This window comes from Rhinolophus sinicus, linkage group LG18 (assembly GCF_036562045.2).
Source record: "Rhinolophus sinicus isolate RSC01 linkage group LG18, ASM3656204v1, whole genome shotgun sequence".
In the NCBI taxonomy this organism is placed as follows: Eukaryota; Metazoa; Chordata; class Mammalia; order Chiroptera; family Rhinolophidae; genus Rhinolophus; species Rhinolophus sinicus.
The window spans coordinates 4,965,998-4,987,456 of record NC_133767.1 but is presented as its reverse complement, the minus strand read 5'-3'; the positions used below and the strand labels follow the sequence as shown (position 1 = coordinate 4,987,456).

Here is a 21,459-nt window from a genome sequence, read left to right as displayed (position 1 = left end):
ACTCCACTTCCTAGAGTCCTTTGCTGAAGCTGCATGCAAACAGAGGCCCAATTCTCCTGTAGCTGGGAGGTCTGGGGGCCCCTTTGACCTTGCTGGGCTTTCCTGGGCGCTGAGTTGGTTAAAGGGGTCGCCTTCCCCTGCTGCTCATCTGGCCTGAATTTGCGGGGTCTCTACCCTCCCCAGTGTCACCACATGAGAGATCTACCAAGCCCAGAAAAAACGAATCGGGCTGGCGGGAGACACTCACCCCTGGTCCCACGCATGGCTGTCCAGGCGCCGCCATCGGGCGCCCTCTGTCCCTCCGTCCGTCAGTAGGTCTGTCGGTCAGTCAGTCCCCCCCGTTAGTCCCTGGCAGCCTCCTCGCCTGCGCTCCTAGCCTGGGGGGAATAGGCGGGGCCCAGCAGGCCTGGACTGGATTCGAGCTCCGGATTGCAAGGCCCGGGGCAAGGTCCAGCAGAGCTGTGGGGGTGGGGCCAGAAGGGGTGAAAAGAGGCTCAGGGAGGCCCCAGCAGACATCGGGGGATCCCCCAGCCCCAGAAAGTGCAGTGGCATCTCCGTATAACCCTCCTGCCCCAGCGAGAATCACCCCAAACTTCCTGAACACCGTGGGTCTGCAATTCCTGGAATGTATCCCCAGGAAAGAACCCAGCAAGTGTGCACGTGCTAAGTGTCCAATAGCAGGGGTGGGGGTGGGGGGCGTCTGATGAAGCCTCAGTCTCCTCCTCCGTGGGGATGAACATCGTCTGCCTCTCGGGTGGTGTGAAGATTCTGAGGTTACTTATGAAGAGTGTAGCACCGTGCCCGGCAAATGCTTAGCAAGAGCTATTATTAGCAGTAGTATTATCATTTCATTCATAGGTTACTAAGCAGTGGTTCAAGGTGCCAATGCAGAAATATATTAATTTGGAACGATGGTTGCTAAATGCTAAGTGAAAAAAGATTATACCATAAAACAGGCTATGATATTTTTTGCACAAAGGAAAAAGTATATGCTTAAGTTGGGGAAAGTGGGGAAGTCAAGTAATTTTACCTTCTGTGTCTTACAGCAAGGTGTGTGCCCAGCCATGAGTTCTTTTTGGAAATGACTCTATGTCCTGTAAATGCATAAATAAAAACAGGGAAATGTACTAAAGCAGTGATCATGGGAATCCTGATTTTCTTTTCCTTTTCTATTTTCTTTCCTTCTGCAATGAGCAGGCATTCCTTTCAAGATAGGAATGACAAACTCAGCTTGTGCAGACAGACAAGCACAGGTGCACAATGTGGGTGCAGAATTAACACCTTTTGCTCCCTCCACACTGCCTGGTTACTTCTCAGGGTCTTGATCTCATCTTTTCTCCTGCCTCTTGCAGGGAGGGCCTCAATGCATGAGTTCCCTGGGCTTATGGCCCCTTTTCTTTTTGTTTCCAGGTCAGCTGTCTTCCTGGCTGGGTCATCAGGAAGAGCAGAGATACAAGAAACCCAAGGATTTGTCTTGGAGTTGAGGGTGACAGGTCTGCTGTTTACATTTAAATTACGTCTGTTTATTTGATGTGGTTTTGGTAGAGGCTGATGGAAATTATGGGGAGAATTGAGCCCCTTCTTCATGGACACCCCCCAACCCAAGTGTCATTGCCACAGTCCTAGTGCATCATTTCTTTATATATTTGAAGATGAATTTGAGGGGAATGGTGGAAATTTGGGGGGCAATGGTTGGGAAGTTAGAAAGAATGTAGAGGAAATCAGTTGGGGTGAGCCCAGAACAGAACTCCGGCACCACAAAGTACTTTCCAGCTCTGTGAACAGCCAAGCACATGACTCTTTGCAGAAAGTGGTAGACAACTCGTTTTCCCTCTCTGGGCCTCGGTTTCTCATTCTGTAAGATGAGAAGTTTCCATAGGCCAGCACTTCCCAATTGGTGGCTTTCAACCCCTTGTGATTTGCTAAGACACACCAGGGATTCATGTTAGGGAAGGTAAAGAGCAATTTTTTTTAAGGGCGACTATTTTAATATTAGTTATTAATAACAAATTCCAATCAATAAAACAATCATTTAAACAGTTTCTCTCCATAACTGAAGATTTGAGCGTCTCACTGTACTTCAAGTGAGAATTCAAACCGAGAAATTGGAATCAGATGCCCTCATAAATGAGCTACCGTTCCACCTAGCCACTGTGAAGATTTTAACCCCTGTAGAGTTTAAGATCCTTGTGGTCACAGTTGTATATTGCTTAAGTCTGAGCCACAATGGCAAATTCCCATGGGAAATTTCCTCTCTTACCTCATTATTTACACACAAAATATAAAAACTATCAAAAATAAAGTGCTTGATTTTTTTTAATGGAGAAAAAAATAGAAGAATTCCAAACACCAGGTCAGAAAAAGTAATTCTTGTCTATTTTGATGTGGTGACTTGCAGTTAAATTCAGTGTAAGTTATAGTATAGACTCAGTCTTGGGACAAAATACAACATGCTGGTATTTGAACTTATATTTACACAAATCATGCTTCATCTCACAGAGCTAATCCAAAGTAAATTAAACTGCGTGCCTCTCTTGTGTATGGGGGGAAAACCACCAGAATTTGTTTCTATGAAAATATCATCAGATCTAGGATTAAAAGAAATTTTTAATACCTTTTAAAACGTTATGCTGAACTTAGATGACCTACATTTTGCTTAAAAAAAACACCTTATTGGTCATTTATCATGGAAAAAATGTACCAATTTATACTAATTCCTGAAGAGGTTTTTGAGCTTATATATGACTTGTGAAATGTGGGTCAAAACGATTCGGGAAAGTTGTCGGATCCTTCGATCAACTCGCCCTTTCCAGTTTCAGGGGTACTGAATTCCAAAGTAGAATTCGACTTGGGAGTTTCTGCGTGTAGGCATGCGTCTTGCAACGGCACCTGTCAGTGCGTGGAGTCCTCCAGACCTCCAGAGGGCACAAGTGGTCTCGTTTTGGTGCTGAGCGTGCACTGGGGTCGTCTCGCCTGAGGGCGTGGGCGTGGGGCTGGAGCGAGCATGCGTGGTGGCGTCGGGGCGGGGCCTGGGCTGTCAGCTCCGCAGAGAAGGAAGCAGCAGCGGGCAGCGTGCGGTGTGAGGGGCGGGACCGGGAGGCCAGCAGAGGGTTGGGTGCGAGGGGTCCGGTCATGCGGGTCTGCCGGGGCGCTGGGCCGCCGGGGCCTGTGGCGGTGGCCGCCACTTTGGTGCTTGTGCTGAGCGGCGTGGCGCCCGCGCACAGCTCCGAGGACATCGTGGTGGGCTGCGGGGGCTTCGTCAAGTCGGACGTGGAGATCAACTACTCGCTCATCGAGGTGAGTGCCCGGCCCGCGGCCCGGGCCTGAGCTCGCTCTGTGACCCTGGGCCAGTCACTCAACCTCTCTGGGCCACGGCGGCTTGTCTGACACCACGCGGCTGCCACCAGCCCCATATGCTAAGTAAGGGTCCTTTCCTCTTGAAAGGCGCCGCTGCCCGCGGGCCCTCCATCACCCCCCCTCAGCCGCGCTAGTAGTGGCGGCGCTTATCGTGGGGTCCGCTGCGGAATCGGGGTGGGGGGGGCCTGAAGGTAGCTGCGCGGGGCTGTGCGGGACGTTTCTCGTGACTTTTATCAGCTCACGCGGAACCGAGGCTCCCCCGCATCAAAGCCCCAGGTTCTTAAACACCCGCACTCCAGCTCCTCAGCATCCAGATCCAAGCTAGATAATCCCAAACCCTGACGGTCCCCCAGAACCCCGGCCCCAGATTTCTTAACACCCAGTCGCAGCAGGACCCAAGCCCCTTGGGACCCACACCCCAGGTCCTCGAAATTAAGACCCTTGACACTCCGTTTGCTGAAACCCGTATTCCAGACGCTGGAGACCGTAAGTCTTATTCCCCAAACCCCACAGCTCAGAGCCCCAAAAGTTCTAACCCAGTAAACCCCTCCTCCCATCCCCCCCCCAATGCTTTTAAAGAGCATTAATTCCCAGTAGGTCTCTGTTGGCATCTCTGGGGCTGGGAATCTGTACTTGGCATCCCTACCCCCACCCCCTTTTCTTACCCCTTGGGACTCCCTTTTCCTCTGAAAATGGCGAGTTGCCAGCTGCCCTCATTGCTTTACTGGGTAGTTTTTGGAATTACATTAGAGATTTGTGCAGAAGTCTTATTGAGTTGCAAGTCCCTGGTCAGTTAGATGATTATCAGCCCAGTGGGATTATGACCCAGAAACCTTTTTTTTTTTTTCTTTTAGCTTTTTATTTTTTTAATTGGGGAATATTGGGGAACAGTGTGTTTCTCCAGGGCCCATCAGCTCCAAATCATTGTCCTTCAGTCTAGTGTGGGGGGGGGGCAGCTCAGCTCCCAGTCCAGTTGCCGTTTTCAATCTTTAGTTGCAGGGGGTGTAACCCACCATCCCATGTGGGAACTGAACCTGCAACCTTGTTGTTCAGAGTTTGCGCTCTAACCAGCTGAACCACCTGGCCGTCCCCCCCAGAAAGCTTTTGTGAAGGGGAGGGGAGGCCGATGGAGGTAGGAATAGAAGGTCACTTGTCAGGGTAGATGGGAAGGGACCCCAGGGTAGAGGGAGGGTTGGCCTCTATTTTAGGAGGGAACGGATGATGAGGCAGGAGAAGGGGATTTGAAAGAGAAAAAGGGAACAGGCTAGGAGATGCCAGAGAGAAGGGACTGGGGACTGAGACCCCGGACGCTGCCTGAAAGCACATGTGAGCCTCTCCAGTGCTGGCAGCTGGAGGGCTGCGGTGAAGGGTGAGCCAGCGTGTTCTGCAAAGCAGGTTGCTGAGGTTTGGGGAACGGTAGGAAGTAGATCCCACACCCCACTAGTTCTTGGACCTGGCCTGGCCGTGCCCCAAGTCCCAATTTCTGTTCCTGTAAGATGTGGGAGAAGCATCGAACCTAGTGCCAGATATTTCCTAAAGGAGATAATAATCACTTACCACCTTTAAGACCCCTCTGTCTGTGGCGTCTCCCCCATTTTTGATGTTAAGAAGTCGGGTGTTTAATGACTCTACCCACTGGCAGTGGCAGGGCTCCGAGGAGAAGCTGGGTGCCCATGCCACCTCCTGGGTTGCCTCCCAGTGTGTGGGCACAGGACATTTCAGAAGTTGCCTTTATCGGCCTTTTGTGGCTTGTAGTTTCCTGGGGCTCTGGGAGGAAAGTGAACGTGGTTTAGCGCACTCCCACCCCAAACACTAATAGTGACCTCGAGCACAGAGGGCAGGTTAGGTGACCCAGTAGGAAGCGTCTTCCTTGAGCTGCAGGGCTGCCTGTCCGGGTGGTCTGATGCATTCATTCTTTCCTAATTTCTGATTATGGAATCAGACATTTCATGTGTGTAATGTATATTGCCATCCTTTGTGAAAGACATGTACACAATTGAGATATTTCACAATCATTTCTTGAAGGCAAGAGAGAACTGCCTTCTCTCTTTCCCTGCCTTCTTCCCTTCTGGTGTTTTCCCACCGTGGTCATTCAGTTAGTCACTACTGAGTGAGCCCCTGTATGTATTAAAACTTCGTCCAGGGTGGGGAAATAGCAGTACAGTGAACAGAGCAGACAAAAATCCCTACAAAAGAAAAATCATATTGGTTGCTGATACTTGAACAGTCAGATTTCATATTAAAAACTGGATTTCCGGCTTCTCTGGAAAACCAGCTGATGTTCAGGCTGCAAAACTTGGCTTGGGTTTGAATAGTGATCTGTCCCCCTTTAGATGAATGCCCGTTGACGTTACTTGCCAGTCCCCTCTTGGCAGGTGAATTTCAATCGCTGCCTTAGGTGTGTGGTTTTCTTCATGGCCTGTGAACAGAGTCACTGAGTACTTACTGAGCGCCTCCGTGAAACAAGACAGTGTCTCTGACGCTGCGGAGTGTCAGCTGAGGTCCCGCCCACGGGGCACATGCAGCCCTTGTGTGACTGCACTCTGTTTCTTTCCTAAGTGTGCACACTGTGCGTTTGCCGTGCTTTACGTCTCCTCAGTTGATGTGACGTGACTCTTTCATTCTCGTATCGTGGTCACAGAGCGTTACCATTTTAGAGGTGAGGCTCTTAGACATCGTCAGATCCAACTGCTTCCTTTTACAGACGGAGAAACTGAGGCTCGGCGTGCTTGCGCCCAATGGGAGGTTTAGGGAATTTTCTTTGAATCCAGTCTCTGTCCTGCCGATGACACTACATTGCTTTTTACTTCAGAGAGATGTTAGTAACACAACATAGTAATATAGTAAAATAGTGATAAAAAATAGTAATCCCTAACATATATATATATATATTTTTTTCTTTCTTTTTTTTTTTTTTTTTGCGGCCATACTCTGTGCCAGGTGCTTAGTAAGCATTGATGTGAGTCTGTACAGCCACCCGGAAGGAGAGTGGCTCTCTTTTTGCCCGTGAAGGAACAAATGACCTCAGGAGGGTAAATGACTTGCCCAAGGTCACACAGTATGTGGAAGACCCAGACATTACTTGAGCATCTTAATGGGTTAACAGTTTGTTTCTGGGAATGCTCAGGATGCAAAGTTGCAGAGCGTCCTTGAGGAGAGGACATATGTTGAGTGTCTTCTGATGTGTTTTTGTCCCGAGAATGAAACTAAAAGAGAAAATTTAAAGTTTCTAGACGAGTGTTACTCTCAAGTATTGGGAATCATTTGGGGTTATTGATACAGATCCCTGGCCTGACCCCAGACCTTCTAGTTTTGAAACAGAAGTAGGGCTTGGGAATCGCATTTTAAACAAGCACCTTACTAACAGCAACTCTGAAAATTTTGGGCCCAGAAATAACATAGAGAGAGCCATTAAAATAAACTGAAAAGTGTTGAAAATGCTTTTGGGAGTAGACTTTAGATGGTTTTTAACTTGAAAAATACCAAATCCCATTATTTGGGGGATGTTTTGCCCTATGTGTGTGTCCCCCTCATGCCCAGGGTTCATAGCAGCATACTGTAAGTCCTTAGTAATTCATTTGGGCGTAACGTCCGTAGCTAATTTCTCAAAGGCGGTATTATGACTTTTCTTTCCTTCCTTTCTAGATAAAGTTGTACACCAAGCACGGGACTTTGAAATACCAGACAGACTGTGCCCCGAACAATGGGTACTTTATGATCCCCTTGTATGATAAGGTAAGAGGAAGAATCTTTTAGTCTTTTACGATGGGAAGTGGTGCGGCCCCCAGAGTCGTGCTCACTGGGAGTGGAACCTGTCCCACAGAGCAAATGCTCGTCCATTTTGTAAATGATGCGTGGAATCTGGGAGTTCTGGCCAAATTCTGGGGGAGACAGCTTACCAACAGGGTTGATTGAATACCGTGGTTCTCCGTGTCTCCAGGGACGTTTGGCAACGTCTGGAGACATTTTTGGTTGTTACAAACATAGGGGAGGGGGAATGTGAGAGGTACCTAGTGAGTAGAGGCCAGGAATGAAGCAGAATTTCCCATGATGCTGCTCTGGTCAGTCAAATTTCAGCAGTGCCAGCGTTGAGAAACTCTGATGCAATCGGACCCTTTATTTGCAAGCAGCTTAAAACAGTTTTTTAAAATTATATAAGTAATATGTGAACTCATGAGCTTTGTAAAAAAAAAAAAAAATCAAGGTCTTTTAGAAGTATAAAAAGTAAATTTTATCTTTTACCCCCCACGTCCCCTTCCTTTTGCAGTGATCACCGCTGATAAAAGTTTTGGTTTGTGTGTTCTAACAGACCACTTTCTCTATATTTATAGTTATGCAGGTTTCCATGAATACACATGCAAATACACATATGCAGACACAAATGCATGGGCACCTACATGGGTGTTCATGCATAGCCATACTTCCAGCCCCCCGTCCTCCCCACATTACAACTTTATATTTGGAAATAGAGATTGACAGGAAGTTGCAAAAATAGTCACATACGTAGGTTTGATTTTGAGTTAAAAACACACAAATGGAATCAAATAATAGGAATGATTCTGCAATTTGGTTTTCTTTTCCCTGTGGTAGTATCTTGGCACGGTTTCAACATCAGCATGTGTAGACCTGCTGCCTTCTTCGTAATGGCTGCATAGCACGTCAGAATCAGGCCAAAACTGATTCCGATTTCAATTTATTTAACCGCTTCTCTTTTCCCAATTTCTAAAATTAATAATCACAGCAATAGATATTCTTGAACTTACGTCTTTATGCACTGTATGTAAGATTGAGGTCTAGAGGTGGATTAGGTGGGTCTTGAAATCTGTTTTGTTTTCTTTTTTTTTAAAACTATTGAAACAATCTCAAGAAGCCAGGGCATATGAGTAAAATGTAGTTTTAAGAAATGACTTGAGTTCCTGAAGGGACATGCTGACTGTAGCGACCTTAGATGGTTGAGGGGTTAATAGGAGATCCCAGTAATAGTAACTTTGGTATCAAAAGACAATGAGTGGCTGAACATGGTGTTTTTAGAACGCTCTGTGGGCAGCGATGGCTTCTGATTGGCTAGATGGGAATTTCTGATGAACAGCTTCAGCTTGACGCCTCTGGGCAGAGTCAGAGAGTCCACTACCATTTAGAAGAACATAGCTTATGCTTGGAATTTCATTTTCCAGTGTAAACGTTCTAGATTAAATGATAGCACTCAGCTAAATTCAACTCGTTGAAGGGTCATCAGTTCTCATTCCTTTCCTTTTTTTTCCCCCTCTTCTAGGGAGATTTTATTTTGAAGATTGAACCTCCCCTAGGGTGGAGTTTTGGTAAGTTAACTGGATAACCAGACATAGTCTGTAAATGATTAGATTACGTGCTGAATATTAATTAATTGAAGTGCATAGAGAGTTAAACCCTAAGGGTTCATTTCTAGGGTAGAAGAGCCCCCCCCCCCATCACTTTAGAGTAGGTTGGATTTACCTTAGGTCTACCTTAAGGTTTTCTGTCATCTTTCTTAAAATAGGCATCTTTTGTAATACCTCTCTCAGACTTTTTTTTACAGTTTTATTCATTAAGTGGCAGTAGGATTGTATAGAGGTCAGGGGTGGGGCCTTTGTTCCTGCCCCAGCATGACTTTTTTCTTAGCCCCCTCAGTGTTATTCCTTTTCTCAGTTAACTGCAACATGAAATTTGGGAGATTGGACATAAAAATCCAGATCTACTTTTTTTAAGAGATCAGAAATCTGGCAGCCTTGGGCCTTACCAGCTCTGGGACGACCGTGGACGAGTCGCTTCCCCTGTGTCACTTCCCCCGTGTCGGCGTCTGTTCCCTCGCTTGTGGGTCAGGGGAGTAACAGCACTTGTCTCACAGGCTACCTGGAGGATTGAGGGGCCAACATATCTACGTGTTCGGCATGGCTGGCTTGTCAGTAGCAATTATGTAGTAGGTACTTAAAAGCAGTCCTTCTGTACACATACAAAGAAAAGCTCAGAACATTCCTGAGGTAACCGCCTTTCAGCAAAGTTGGAGAGGTGGGGATGGTGTTAAAGTCTGAAGAGAAGGCTCAGCTTTGTCACGGCTGACGTTTTTTTGGAGAAGGGAGACTTGACGTTTCGGTAGAGCAGATGTGTGTGACCTCCGTTCTGTCGCTCAGGGAGAGGAGTGGGGGCCACGGTTGTCCCTGCCAGGCTGGCTCGTGAGTTAGAGAGGGAAGAGTTGAGCCCCTGCCATCGCTCAGGTAGCTAATTTGGCCCTGTGGGAGAAGTTCTTTTTCAGTTAGAAGTCACGGGGGGCGCCTGGCCAGGGGCGCATTCCAGAAAGCAGAGGGGAAATCAAACCAACTGATGGCGAAAGCAGAGGTTACAGATTGGCAGCCTATGGGAGGGTTCTGTTGGCACCCCCTCCCTTCCCGTCAGTGCTTCTTCTTTTGATAAGCTTTTTTTATTGGATCATAACATGCTTTCAGGACAGAGTACTTATCATAAGGGTATCACTTGGTGAATTTTCACAAAATAAGCTCACCCACGTAACCGCCATACAGATAATATAGAATTTTTCCAGCACCCGAGGTGCCCCGTTCCAGGCACTCATTAACTGCTCCACCCACCCCACCCCGCAGGTGACACTGCCTTGACCTTCTAAAATTACACATTAGTTTTGTCTGTTTTAAACGTGACATAAATGGAGCCACAGAAGGTACATTTTTGTATCTGGTTTCTTTCTCTCAACACTGCTCATGACGCTCCCCCACGTGGTGTGCAGCTCTAGTGGGTTTGCTTGGTTGCTGCACAGAATTCTGGTGTATGAATGTAAGTGACTTACCCCTTCTGTTGATGGACATTTGGGTCACCTCCCGATCCGTTCCGGCCACTAAGAACAGTGCTCCTGCAGACACCCTTGTGCATATACTTGGTATGTGTGCGTTTGCATTTTTGTGGAGTAGTTCAGCAGTGAAATTGCCGGGCGATAGAATTTTCACGTGTTCAGCTCTAGGTAGATACAGCCAAACATCCGAAGTGATGCAGCATCTACCGCCCCAGCAGCTGTGTGGAAGGGTTCCCGGCGCCCCCCATCCCACCGGCTCTCGGTGGGCTCAGATTTCCTTTTAGCCGTCCTGGTTGGGCCGTGGTGGGATCGCATGGTGGTTTTTGTTTGCATTTTCCTGGTGGTCACTGAGATTGAGCACTTTTTTATATGTTTACTGGCCACTTGGATATTTTGTGAGGTGCCTGTTCAAATCTTTTGTCCAGTTTTTATCGGTGTTTTCCCCTGTGTGTTTGTGTTTGGGAAATTCTTCGTCTTACGTGAAATTCTCTTGATTTTCCTATTTTGTCTCTACTGATCATTCCACATTCTTCCTAATTTTTTAAAACTGCAATTTTAACCTCTAGTATAGTGAACTCCAGTGTTGTTTTTTATTGAATTAATTGTTAATAGTGAAAAATCAGGAGATGGCGCATAATATCCACATGGCAGCTGAGGAGTGGCTTCCCCTTTTGTCCATTTGTCACCACTTGTCCTGTCTGCTTACTTCTTACCCAGTTGGCTCTTGGGGGCGTTAGAGTTTATGGTCGTGGTTTAAGTGGCTGAACCCACGTACTTGGTCCGGGGTCAAAATTGGAGCCAGATTTTTTTGTGTTGAATTGGGGCCCTGTAACTCACAAGCTTTGTGACTTTGGGAGATCCATTAACCTTTCTGTGCCTCAGTTTACCCCTCAATCAATTGTAAATGTTATTACCGACCTCTTAAGATAGTTGTGAGAATAAAGTGCACTCAGGTCGGTGCCTGGTCTGAGGTAAGCATTCACTGAATAAAACTGGTGCTCACTGAGTTTTCCATGGGACTCTGAGATACAGCTTGGCCGAGAGACCATTATAAAGGTCTGTTATACTCTAAACACTGGTTCCCTGTGGGATGGAGTGTCCAGGGGACAGGGGTGGGAGGGAGACCCTCCCTGCCTACCTTTTGTACCTTTGGATTTTGAACCGTGGGGTTGTGTTAAATGCTCAAAAAGAAATAACATGAAAGTTAACCAAGAAAATGTGTTTTACCTAGAAAGCGTCACGTTATCCAAGAACTAAACTTGCTCTTGTGTCTTGTACCCCGTCCCCTCCCCTCCCCACCTTCATCCCTCAGAGCCAACAAATGTGGAGCTGTATGTGGACGGTATCAGTGACATCTGCACAAAGGGCGGCGACATCAACTTTGTGTTCACGGGCTTCTCTGTGAATGGAAAGGTTTGGCTTCAGACCCGGGGTGTTTCTAACGTTTGCTCGGTGGCACACACCCAATCTTCTCTTACCTGTAAAACAGCAAGGCTTTTTCACCTGGGGACTTTGATCCCCAAGGGACCCGCAGACAAGCGTCAAGAGGGTCTGGGAACTTGAAATTCATTGTAAAATGTAGTGGGTGTTTTTAGGGGTCAGATCTAGGTTGCTGCTCATTCTCCTGTAGGAGCAGAGGCTGTTTGCGTGTAAGGGCCAGGGTGGCCTTGGACAGGGACGGATTCTTAGGGCGGAATTTTTTCCTCCCTCCACCCAGCACATTTTATTGGCCTCCTATTCTGCACGGGCTGGTTTACTTCTTTACCTTCACACTGAGAGTGAGGCCCTTTGGTCCCAGCTTTACGTATGGGTTTCTTGGTAGAGAAGGATCTAGGGTATTTATTCTTTCTCGATGCTTCGTAAAAGAATTGTGCATCTTCAACCGATGGGGTCTTAGGTTCAGTGATACAAGGTATTATTTTACGGTTACAGTTCCCTTTCACGGCCCCTCAAGCCTCCCTGGGAAGGGTATTCACGACCTCCATCACTTTTTCAAGGGAATCTTGACCCAATGAAAGTTACAGGCCCCATGTGGGGAGCATGAGCGGCATCTGTTGAGAGGGGCTCTTTGCTGCTGGGCGGGGGCCTGACCTCCTTCTCCACGGCAGGTTCTCAGCAAAGGGCAGCTCCTGGGTCCCGCTGGAGTTCAGGTGTCCCTGAGAAACACGGGGACCGAAGCGAAGATCCAGTCCACCGTCACACAGCCTGGCGGAAAGTGAGTCGTGCCTGTGTCATCCTGCCTTGCGGCTAGAGTGGGGCTGTGACGGGGACTGGGGGGATCTTTGGGTCTTGGGAGGCCTGGGTTCAAATCGAGATTCGGCCTCTTAACTTTGGATGAGTTCATGCCCCACCTGGCCTCGAGTTCCTCATCTGTACAATGGAAGTCATTGGTACCGTTGCAGCTAATGTTGATGGGATGCTACTGGCACGTAGTAGGCCTTCCTTTAATGGTTGGGATGGGCTCTGGAGCCCACCAGCCTGGTTCCCCCATTTGCTAGTGGTCTGACCTTGGGCCAGTTACTTATTGCCTCTGGGCTTCTGTTTCCTCATTTATAAATGATTATCATGGAATCTACCTCCCGAGGTTTTGTGGAAGATTAAATTATAATATTAGTGTTTTAAATAGCCTGGCGTGCAATGTGTGCTTAATAACTGTTAGCTCAATATAGCTCAGTTAGGATTAAAAAAAAAAAAATCATTTTATCGCTATTAAATCAAAGTTGTTTTGTAGTTAGAACTGATGACTAATTAACCTTGTTGAGTCCAATTGAAAGCACTTATTCGATAGGTTTATATTGTTGGGTTGTGAACGTTAACAGATGTGCCAAGACTAATACCAGAATAGTTCCAACTGATCAATTTGAAAGCATTCAGATCATGACGCACAACTTCAATGTACAAAACTGACAATACTTGGGGTGTGGGCAGAAAGTTAAGTGGTCTTTTGTATTTCTTAGGTTTGCATTTTTTAAAGTTCTTCCTGGAGATTACGAAATCCTCGCAACTCACCCAACCTGGGCATTGAAAGAGGTGAGCATTTTCGTTATGTGTTTAGCCACGCCAGCCATGTGCTGGCTTGGGGGCAAATGCAGGGGTTTTCAATTCAGGATATGACATGAGCTGATGGTTTTTCTGGAAGTAGATGAAAAAAACAAAGGGGCTGCTGCTGGGGTTGGTGGTAGTTGTGAGGTAAAACTCCCTCACTTAGCAGATGGTGCTTATGTTGGTTTCAGTTTTCAGTGAAAATATTTTCTTCCTGCTGTGAAATAGGTCTGTTATTAACTACGGGTATTTTAAGCTAAATCAACACCAGAAAGACCTGATTTATTGGTTGTTTTCCTTTCAGCCTGAAGCAGCAATCTTAAATATGCTTAACATTCTAGAGACTGTTGTACCTGTGCCCAAGGAAGCTGTATAAGAATGTTTATTGCAGCTTTACTTGTCATGGCGAAATATTGTAAAAACCTGCATGAGCATGAAGAGGAGGGTGGATTGTGGTTTCATCACACAATAGAATTGCGTACGTCAGCACTAATGAATGAACCAGAGCTTCCTGGAGCAATAGGAATACATTTAAAAACATAACTTGAAGAACAAGAGCAAGTTGCTGAAGGATAAAGAAATATGATACCATTTATGTAGTGACTGAAAACTCTCATGGTACCAGTTATGGATACATTCATATGTAGGAAAATTGTACAGCGCTGCGTGGGAATGGCAAAGCCCATGTTAATGACCAGGCTGATGTCTGCAGAGGGAGAGGAAGGGGATACGTAAGGGTCTTAAATCGTATGACTACGCTTCTATTTCTTTAGAGTGCATATAGGTACTCTTCAGAGTATTGCTTTTATCTTTTTGTTTGCCTGAGATCGTTTATAAGAAAAGATTAAAAAAGGAAGAAACATACCAGGTGAGGTTTTATAATAACTGTGGAAAACCAAATTGAAATAAGACTTAAAAAACATTTTGACGTGCTAGGTTTTATATTAGTTTTGAGACTGTGACTCTCATTCTTGCTCAAGAAGCATCAGAATCAGTATTTCAGTTTCTGCTCTGTGTTTATAATCGATGGTCTGGTTTCAGCCGAGATGTAGCTGGATACTGTTTATGACTTTGCGTTCTCAGTTTTATTGAAAACTCAATGGCTTACCCATTATCAATAGAATACATTGCAAGGCTTACATTGTTAATTGTATGCAGAAAGGAATTTGAGTTTATTAATGTAGAATTGTGTTTCAAAGTAAAGCACGCTGTTAAAAGTTGGGATGATGGCTGTCCCTTGGAGGGGGTAGTGACTGGTTTTGAAATGATCATGCGTGGGCCTTTTGGGGTGCTGGTTCTTTGCTGTTTCTGGTGCTATTTGCATCATGTATTCAATTTGTGAAAATGACTGCACTGGATATGTAGAATATGTGAACTTAAATTGCACTTGAACAAAAAGTTTAAAAATATATGCATATATACCATTGAACATGGAAAAAAAGCAAGGCTTGCTCGTGTTTAAAAATTGGAGCATATAGAAGAGCATAGAGGAGTGGAAACAGAGTTGGAAAATTTGGAAGGTAGAAAGTAAGTATAAAAGATGTAAAATGTCACCCTATAGATGAAATTGTCGTTATCTACATTTCGCCACGATTCCTTTCACTTCATTTTGCTCATTAAAAAATAGCTGCGATCATACTACATACGCGATTTTGTATGTCACTTTCCCTCCCAGTTCGTACTGTAGCTTAAGCATGTCCCGCACGTTGTTACACACATTGTGTTTATTTTTTTGAAGTTAAAATCTTCTCTCATAGGCGAGCACCACTGTGCGTGTGACCAACTCCAACGCCAATGCCGCCAGTCCCCTGATCGTGGCCGGCTATAACGTGTCCGGCTCTGTCCGCAGTGACGGCGAACCCATGAAAGGGGTGAAGTTTCTTCTCTTTTCTTCTTTAGTAACCAAAGAGGTAAGGCAAGAAAAGTGAAGAACAAAAGAGACTGAGACTAGACTGTTTCAAATGTAGGTCAAGGCTGATTTATAGTCTCGACACTCAAGACCGTTGTGTTTCTCGTGTTGACACACAAGAATGTGAATGCCTACACCGGGAGGCGGTGGAGGTGGGTGGAAAGTGCACACAGGTTTTGAAATCAATCAGACCCGGGTTCAGACAAATCCCGGCTCTGCCTCTTACTAGCTGTGTGACCTTGGGCCAGTCCCTGCCCCTTCCTGAGCTCCATTTTCTTACCTGGAGAACGATGACCGTTGTAGAAAAGGACAATCGTGTCATTTTTTTCCCCCAGGAAGACTGTGCCCTTTTTAACTTGAATGTAAAGATTTTTGTTCCTTTTATCTCTATTGTGTCATAGAGTTCAGAAATACATATTTTGTGACATAAAACTTATAAAGGTTTTTCTGTAGTGTGGCTGTTTGATGGTAATCAGAACATGTAAGTGGAAAAAGAAGCCATTTTTTTGTTTGTTTGTTTTGTTTTTCTTGGCGTAGGACGTTCTGGGCTGTAATATCTCACCAGTGCCCGGCTTCCAGCCCCAAGACGAGAGTCTGGTGTATTTGTGCTACGCGGTCTCCAAGGAAGACGGCTCGTTCTCCTTCCGTTCCTTGCCGAGTGGGGCCTATACTGTGGTGAGTGAAGCCGTTTCCGTTCTCTTTACGTTCGGGATTCTTCTGATGCAGGACGAGTCGATGCCATTGGAGTGGTAACGACTCAGTGATTGGCCTGGGGTTTTTTTGAACATTTTATTGAGCAGTTCCTTAGGATAAGACTGACCCCTCAGGAGTAGCTGCAACAGTGCGAGCCTTCCTCTTTTAAAACCAGCAACAGTTATGATGTATAGTTTCTCTTGGTCTGCCTTGAATGCCTGCTCACTTGTGGGTTGCTGGATCGATTATTAGTATTGATGGTTGAGCCCTGTTATCGGCTCTTAGTAATGAGCCAACCCTTCCTCCCAGGTCCCATTCTACCGAGGGGAGAGGATCACCTTTGACGTTGCTCCTTCCAGACTTGACTTTACAGTGGAACATGACAGCCTGAAAATAGAGGTAAGAACTTGTCCTCCAGAGGGGCAGGTGTTCGAGTTCCCATCCCTGGGAACAGGTGTTGCAAACATGTTTTTAAAAAAAAAGTCAGAATTTTATCTAAAAGGGCTGTTGGGAAAACAGAATTTTGTACTCTCTTCCAGTTTAGCCTGGAATCCACTAGATACCTCATGTCTCTTACATGGTGTCTTCATCGTAGAGAACTGGAGCCCTAGTTATAGCTACTGCATTCAGTGAAATATGTTTATTGTGTGTCCCTGATATATGTTGCAGGCCGTCACCTAGGGGTGAGCATATAGCAGTGACCAAAAGGAGGCAAAAATTCCTGTTCTTGTGGAACTCATGTTCTAATGGCAGGAAGAGACAATACACTTATAACTAAGTAAATTAGAAACTATATTAGAAAGTGTGACATGGTCTCTAGAAAAATAAAGCAAGAAAGAAGACACACAGTTTCTGGGTTGAGACGGGTTGCACTCTTACATGGTGTTCTCGGGAAGTCCTCACTGGGGGGGGGTGGTGACATTTGAGCAACAGCATGAAAGGCAAGAGGCAATAAACGGTACTTATATCTGTGGGAAGGGTGTCTAAGACAGAAGGAATGGCAGGAACAAAGGTCCTGAGGCAGGGCTGTGCCTAGAAGGTTTGGGGGACCCCAGGAGGCCAGGGTGTCTGGAGTGGAGGGAGTGAGGAAGGGAGGAGGAGGAGAAAAGTTCAGAGAGATGATGGGGCAGATTGGGCCCGGCCTGGCCGGCCACTCGGTGACAATTGGCAGCACTCTGGGTGAGGTTCTGAGCAGAGGGCAGGCGTGATCCCTCTGGCTGCCGTGTTGAGAAAAGCGTTCCCAGGGGGGAAGGTGGAAGCAAGGGACCAATTAGGAGGCTGTGGCCGTAACCCGGTGGAGCTGACCGAGCTTGGACCATGGTGGTAGGGATGGGTGGGGTGATAGGGGGCCTGAAAAACTCCCTAGACCCTAAAATACTAAGTTGGTGCAAAAGTAATTGCGTTTTTTGCAATTATTTTTAACCTTTTAAACCGCAATTACTCTTGCACCAACCTAATATATGGTAAATGTGTTTTTCTTCACAATCATATCCTTAATTACAGAAGTGGAAAATGGTTGCTGTAGCAAATTTGCTAGATAGAGCAAATCCCAAAAGAAAATAAGTCTTTCATAAATGGACCACCCAGTGTTACAGTTATTGAAAAAATTAGATTTTTAATCGTTTTCATTTAATGTTAAATTTGAAAATGCTGGGTTAAAGTACCCTTAATGAGTAGGAGCTAGCATTTAGGTAACGTGCTCAGTGGGGTTCTGACTATGCTTTGTGAATTTCAATAAAGCATTTGACCTCTGTGCTGTGCCCCGGGGTACAGGATAGAAGGGACAGAAAGTGAAGAGAAGGAATGGGGACAGGTGAGTGGGGAAAGACATTCCAGATCATGAGCAAATACAAGTTTTTCAACAGAGACATGAATACAAGTTTTTAAACAGATCAATGAATGGAATTTCTGGGAGTGAGAGAGCCTGTAAGCTACATGAGGTCAGTCTTATTTTTGACTGTAGTCCTAACATGTGATTTAGTGCCTGGCACATAGTAGGCGCCTAGTAAAAGTGTTTGTTGAGTGGATATCTGAATTAATAAGTGGGTCCTTTTTTGGGAAGGATCAAGAAGGGTTACCTGAATAAAAAGGAAGCCATTTTATTTTTTTAATCTCTCTCAAATGCTGTGGCATAGATGCATTCATTCATTCATTCATTCAGGAGTCATTTATTAAGTGCCTACTATATACCAGGTGCCTAAGACAGAAAAGGTCCCCATCTTCATGGACCTTACATTCCAATGAGAGGTAGACAAAGTATAAAACATCAAACAAGGACATTTCAGATATTGGCCCGTTTTTTTGATGAAACCAATAAAATAGGTTAGTGTGACAGATAATGGTTGGCTGGGGCAGGAGGCAGGGACTACAGAGATAGGCTAGTCAGGGAAAGCTTCTTGGAGGCGGTGACAGTTTGAAACCCGAATGATGAGAAGGAACAGGCTCCTCCGGGCTCTTCTCCAGATGTGAGAGAAGATCCAGGCTGAGGTGTGAAAGCCACACATGAGGATGACATGTGGCCCATGCATGTGGTCGGTATGAGGAACAGGGGTCAGGTGGCTGGAGCGCAGTGACTGCAGAGGGAGCAAAGCCACAGCATTCACGAGTGAGGAGGGCAGACACGTACCCACTGTGGAGCACTGCAGTCAGGGAGCAGCTGGGGTTGAGTGAGGTGGTCCGGGCAGAGTTAATGAGGACGTGAATTCAGGTTGTGGGAAGAGCCCGGAAAAGGGCCCTGGAGACCTCGCTGAGGTGGAATCCATAGGACTGACGTCGGGGGTGTGGGGAAGGAGGTCCAAGGGGATGCTGGAGTTTAAGCCTGGGAGATTGGAGGACAGTGTGGTTCACCAACATGGGGTGTCTGGAGAGAAGGAGGCGGGAAGGGAGCAAGGCTGGGCAGGCTCTCGCCAGTCTGACTCAAGGGTCTTTAATTGGGAAGTCAGCCTATAGATCTGTTGGAGTCGATTATTTGACAAACATCGGCGTGTTGGGAATAGAAGAAAGACAGACCCGGGAGATGTGCTTCCAGTGGGGGAGCCACGCGTGCGGCTGAGCTGGGAGGGAGCCTGGCTGGCACACGGGTGGATGTGCCGGGGGAGGCTTGTGCCCCTGAGAACCCTCTTCCTGTTCCTCACCTTCCAGCCCGTGTTCCACGTCATGGGATTCTCTGTCACCGGGAGGGTCCTAAACGGACCCGAAGGAGAAGGTGTTCCCGAGGCAGTGGTCACTCTCAACAACCAAATCAAAGGTGGGCAGACATGTGGGCCCTGGGGCTGTTTACCAGGGCTAGTGCTTGATCCCCGAGAGGAACAAAGGAAATAAAACCTCAAGGACTCCATGACAAAATGCCAGCCTTTTTAAAAAAAAGCAACACATTATTTATTTTTTTCAGTTCTAGTTGACATTTAATATTTTTTTATATTAGTTCCAAGTGTACAGCGTAGTGGTTAGACATTTATATAATGGATGCAGTGATTCCCCCCATAAGTCTAGTACCCATCGGGTACTACACATGGTTGTTGTGACATTACTGATTATATCTCTATGCTGTACTTTACATCTCGTGACTGTTTTGTAACTACCAATTTGTATTTCTTAATCCCTGTCCCTTTTTCACTCAGCTTCCCCACCCGCCTCCCCTCTGAAAATATGCCAGCTTTCTGTCTCAAGCATTCTTGTGTGTGTGGAGGGCTCAGCGGTTGTGTGGGGCTCATCTCTTGTTTGTGCATTTTTGTTTCCAGTCAAAACCAAAGCGGACGGCTCCTTCCGTCTGGAGAACATAACGACTGGCACGTACACCATCCATGCGCAGAAAGAGCACCTCTACTTTGAAACTGTCACAATCAAAATTGCACCTAACACACCTCAGCTGGCTGACATCATTGCCACAGGGTAAGATGTTCGGGTGTGGGTCTGAAAGCGCCGGCGCCTGTCGGCAGCCAGCAGAGAACAAAATCCCCTTCCATCTGACTGTTTCCGCTAGGGATCCACGTTCGGCCTCAGACACCGATTGAGAAATTCAGGAAGATTAGTGCAAAATCTTACCGACTGAAGGCACTTCTATGTTGGATGCTTAAAGAAAATAACCTTGCTTCCAAGTTCAGATGGGTTTAAGTTAGAAAAAGACCTTTCGTGTCTGACTTCACGTCTGCGGGCCTTTTCCTGGCGTAATTCTTGAGGACTTTGGAAGATGGGGTAGCTGGTTGAGAATATTTGTTGTGAGACGCTTTGTGTCATTGTCATAGTTCTCCCTCCTTTGTTTTGCTTAATGTGAGCATGTGAGGGGACACGCTGTGGTTGAACTTGTAGTCTTGTCACGTAGTGCTGCCATATAGGGCAAAGAACCCAGGCCTTGGGGTCAGATTTTGGCTCTTTCTCTCTCCTGAGTGTAACCTGTCGAACGGGATGCTGCCATCTTTCTTTGAGATAGCAGTAGGTGCCCACTGAACAGTGACTTCAGAGGTGAGGGGCAGGGTTGGCTTAGAGAGGGGCAGCAGGGAGAAGGGTGGCTGCCTGAGCAGCTGGAGTGGACGGCAGCATAAAGCTTGGTGTCGCCAGTGCAGGAAGTGCCCAGGCAAAGGACGAGGCGGGAGGGGCCCATCTCAGAGTCCCTTTCACTCCTCGGAAGGTGGGGGCATTCTCTGCTAGGGGTCAAGGGGCCAGTGAACGATGTGGGCATGGAGTTAACATGGTTAGGCTTTGGTGTTCGGGGGTGGCACGGTGGAGGATGGCTGTGCTTGGGACAAAGCTTGGGCACAGGAAGCCTTAGAATAGAGTTGGTGAGGGCTTGCCTTATAGGGAAGTCAAGGACAGACTGGAAATGTATTCAGGGGTCCCCTGTTTGAGAAGCAAGATGCCTGTGGTGCCATGGGCTGTGCGCAGGGAGAGGAGCACGTTCAGGGATGAGGGTTCAGTTTTGGGGTCTGTAGGACCCCTAGGTGGAGCTCTCCAGCAGTGCTTGGCTCGATTGTAGATCTGGAAGGTTTGGCTGCAGGTGGCAGCCAGAGCCATGAATGCGTCAGAGCAGGTAGAACTGGGAGATCTGTCCACCAGAAATGGAATGCCGGTTTGAGGGACGGCCTCGGGAACCTGGGATGGTGGCTTTTAGGTATGAAGTGGTGCTGGACGGTCAGGGAGGTCCAGGGAGCTGAGCCCTGAAAACACAGTCCATTGGCTTGGGCATGGAGGAGGCTACAGTGACCATTTTCTGTAGACAGCCGGGGGTCAAGGTTCAGTGCTGAATGGGACACGAGGAAGCACATCACCTGTGGAACCTGGTGCGCTCAGAAAATAATTTGTGGACTGATGTCCTCCCTGTTTCCCTTTATAAACATTTCTGAGCAGCTTCTCTGGGCGAGGCACTTACCCTAGAAATGCTAGGAAATGCTGGGTGTTTAACAGTGAAAAGAAACCTAATGTTCCAAAGATGGGGTTTTCATCCTGTTGGGGAGACAGACTTAAGAGGAATAAATCCGGTTGTAAGTTACAGTGGGTCTTGTGCGGGGAAGGGAGTGTGAGCTCTGAGAGGACTTGACTTAGGCTGGGACTATGGAAGGCTTCTCTGAGTCGCTGAGACTCAAAGTTAGCTCAGTGAAGAACCTCCCAGCAGAGGGAACAGCGTGGCCAAGGCCTGCAAGGGAGA

At 46.8% G+C, this 21,459-nt stretch overlaps 2 protein-coding genes across 2 annotated transcripts in view; one reads left to right on the top strand and one right to left on the bottom strand.

The window, feature by feature from the left end:
• ABCC6 (ATP binding cassette subfamily C member 6) overlaps positions 1-394 on the bottom strand; it is a 46,978-nt gene extending 46,584 nt beyond the window's left edge. Inside the window, exon 1 of the mRNA XM_074322978.1 lies at positions 248-394. Within this exon, the coding sequence (XP_074179079.1) occupies positions 248-283 (36 nt within the window). The 5' untranslated portion in view covers positions 284-394. The remainder of the gene's footprint in view (positions 1-247) is intronic.
• Positions 395-3,030: 2,636 nt separating this feature from the next.
• LOC109433856 (BOS complex subunit NOMO1) overlaps positions 3,031-21,459 on the top strand; it is a 45,488-nt gene continuing 27,059 nt past the window's right edge. The window contains exons 1-11 of the mRNA XM_019710385.2: positions 3,031-3,297; positions 7,003-7,092; positions 8,630-8,675; positions 11,487-11,587; positions 12,283-12,389; positions 13,132-13,204; positions 14,974-15,126; positions 15,663-15,800; positions 16,128-16,217; positions 18,960-19,065; positions 19,559-19,709. Of these exons, the coding sequence (XP_019565944.2) occupies positions 3,133-3,297; positions 7,003-7,092; positions 8,630-8,675; positions 11,487-11,587; positions 12,283-12,389; positions 13,132-13,204; positions 14,974-15,126; positions 15,663-15,800; positions 16,128-16,217; positions 18,960-19,065; positions 19,559-19,709 (1,220 nt within the window). The 5' untranslated portion in view covers positions 3,031-3,132. The remainder of the gene's footprint in view (positions 3,298-7,002; positions 7,093-8,629; positions 8,676-11,486; positions 11,588-12,282; positions 12,390-13,131; positions 13,205-14,973; positions 15,127-15,662; positions 15,801-16,127; positions 16,218-18,959; positions 19,066-19,558; positions 19,710-21,459) is intronic.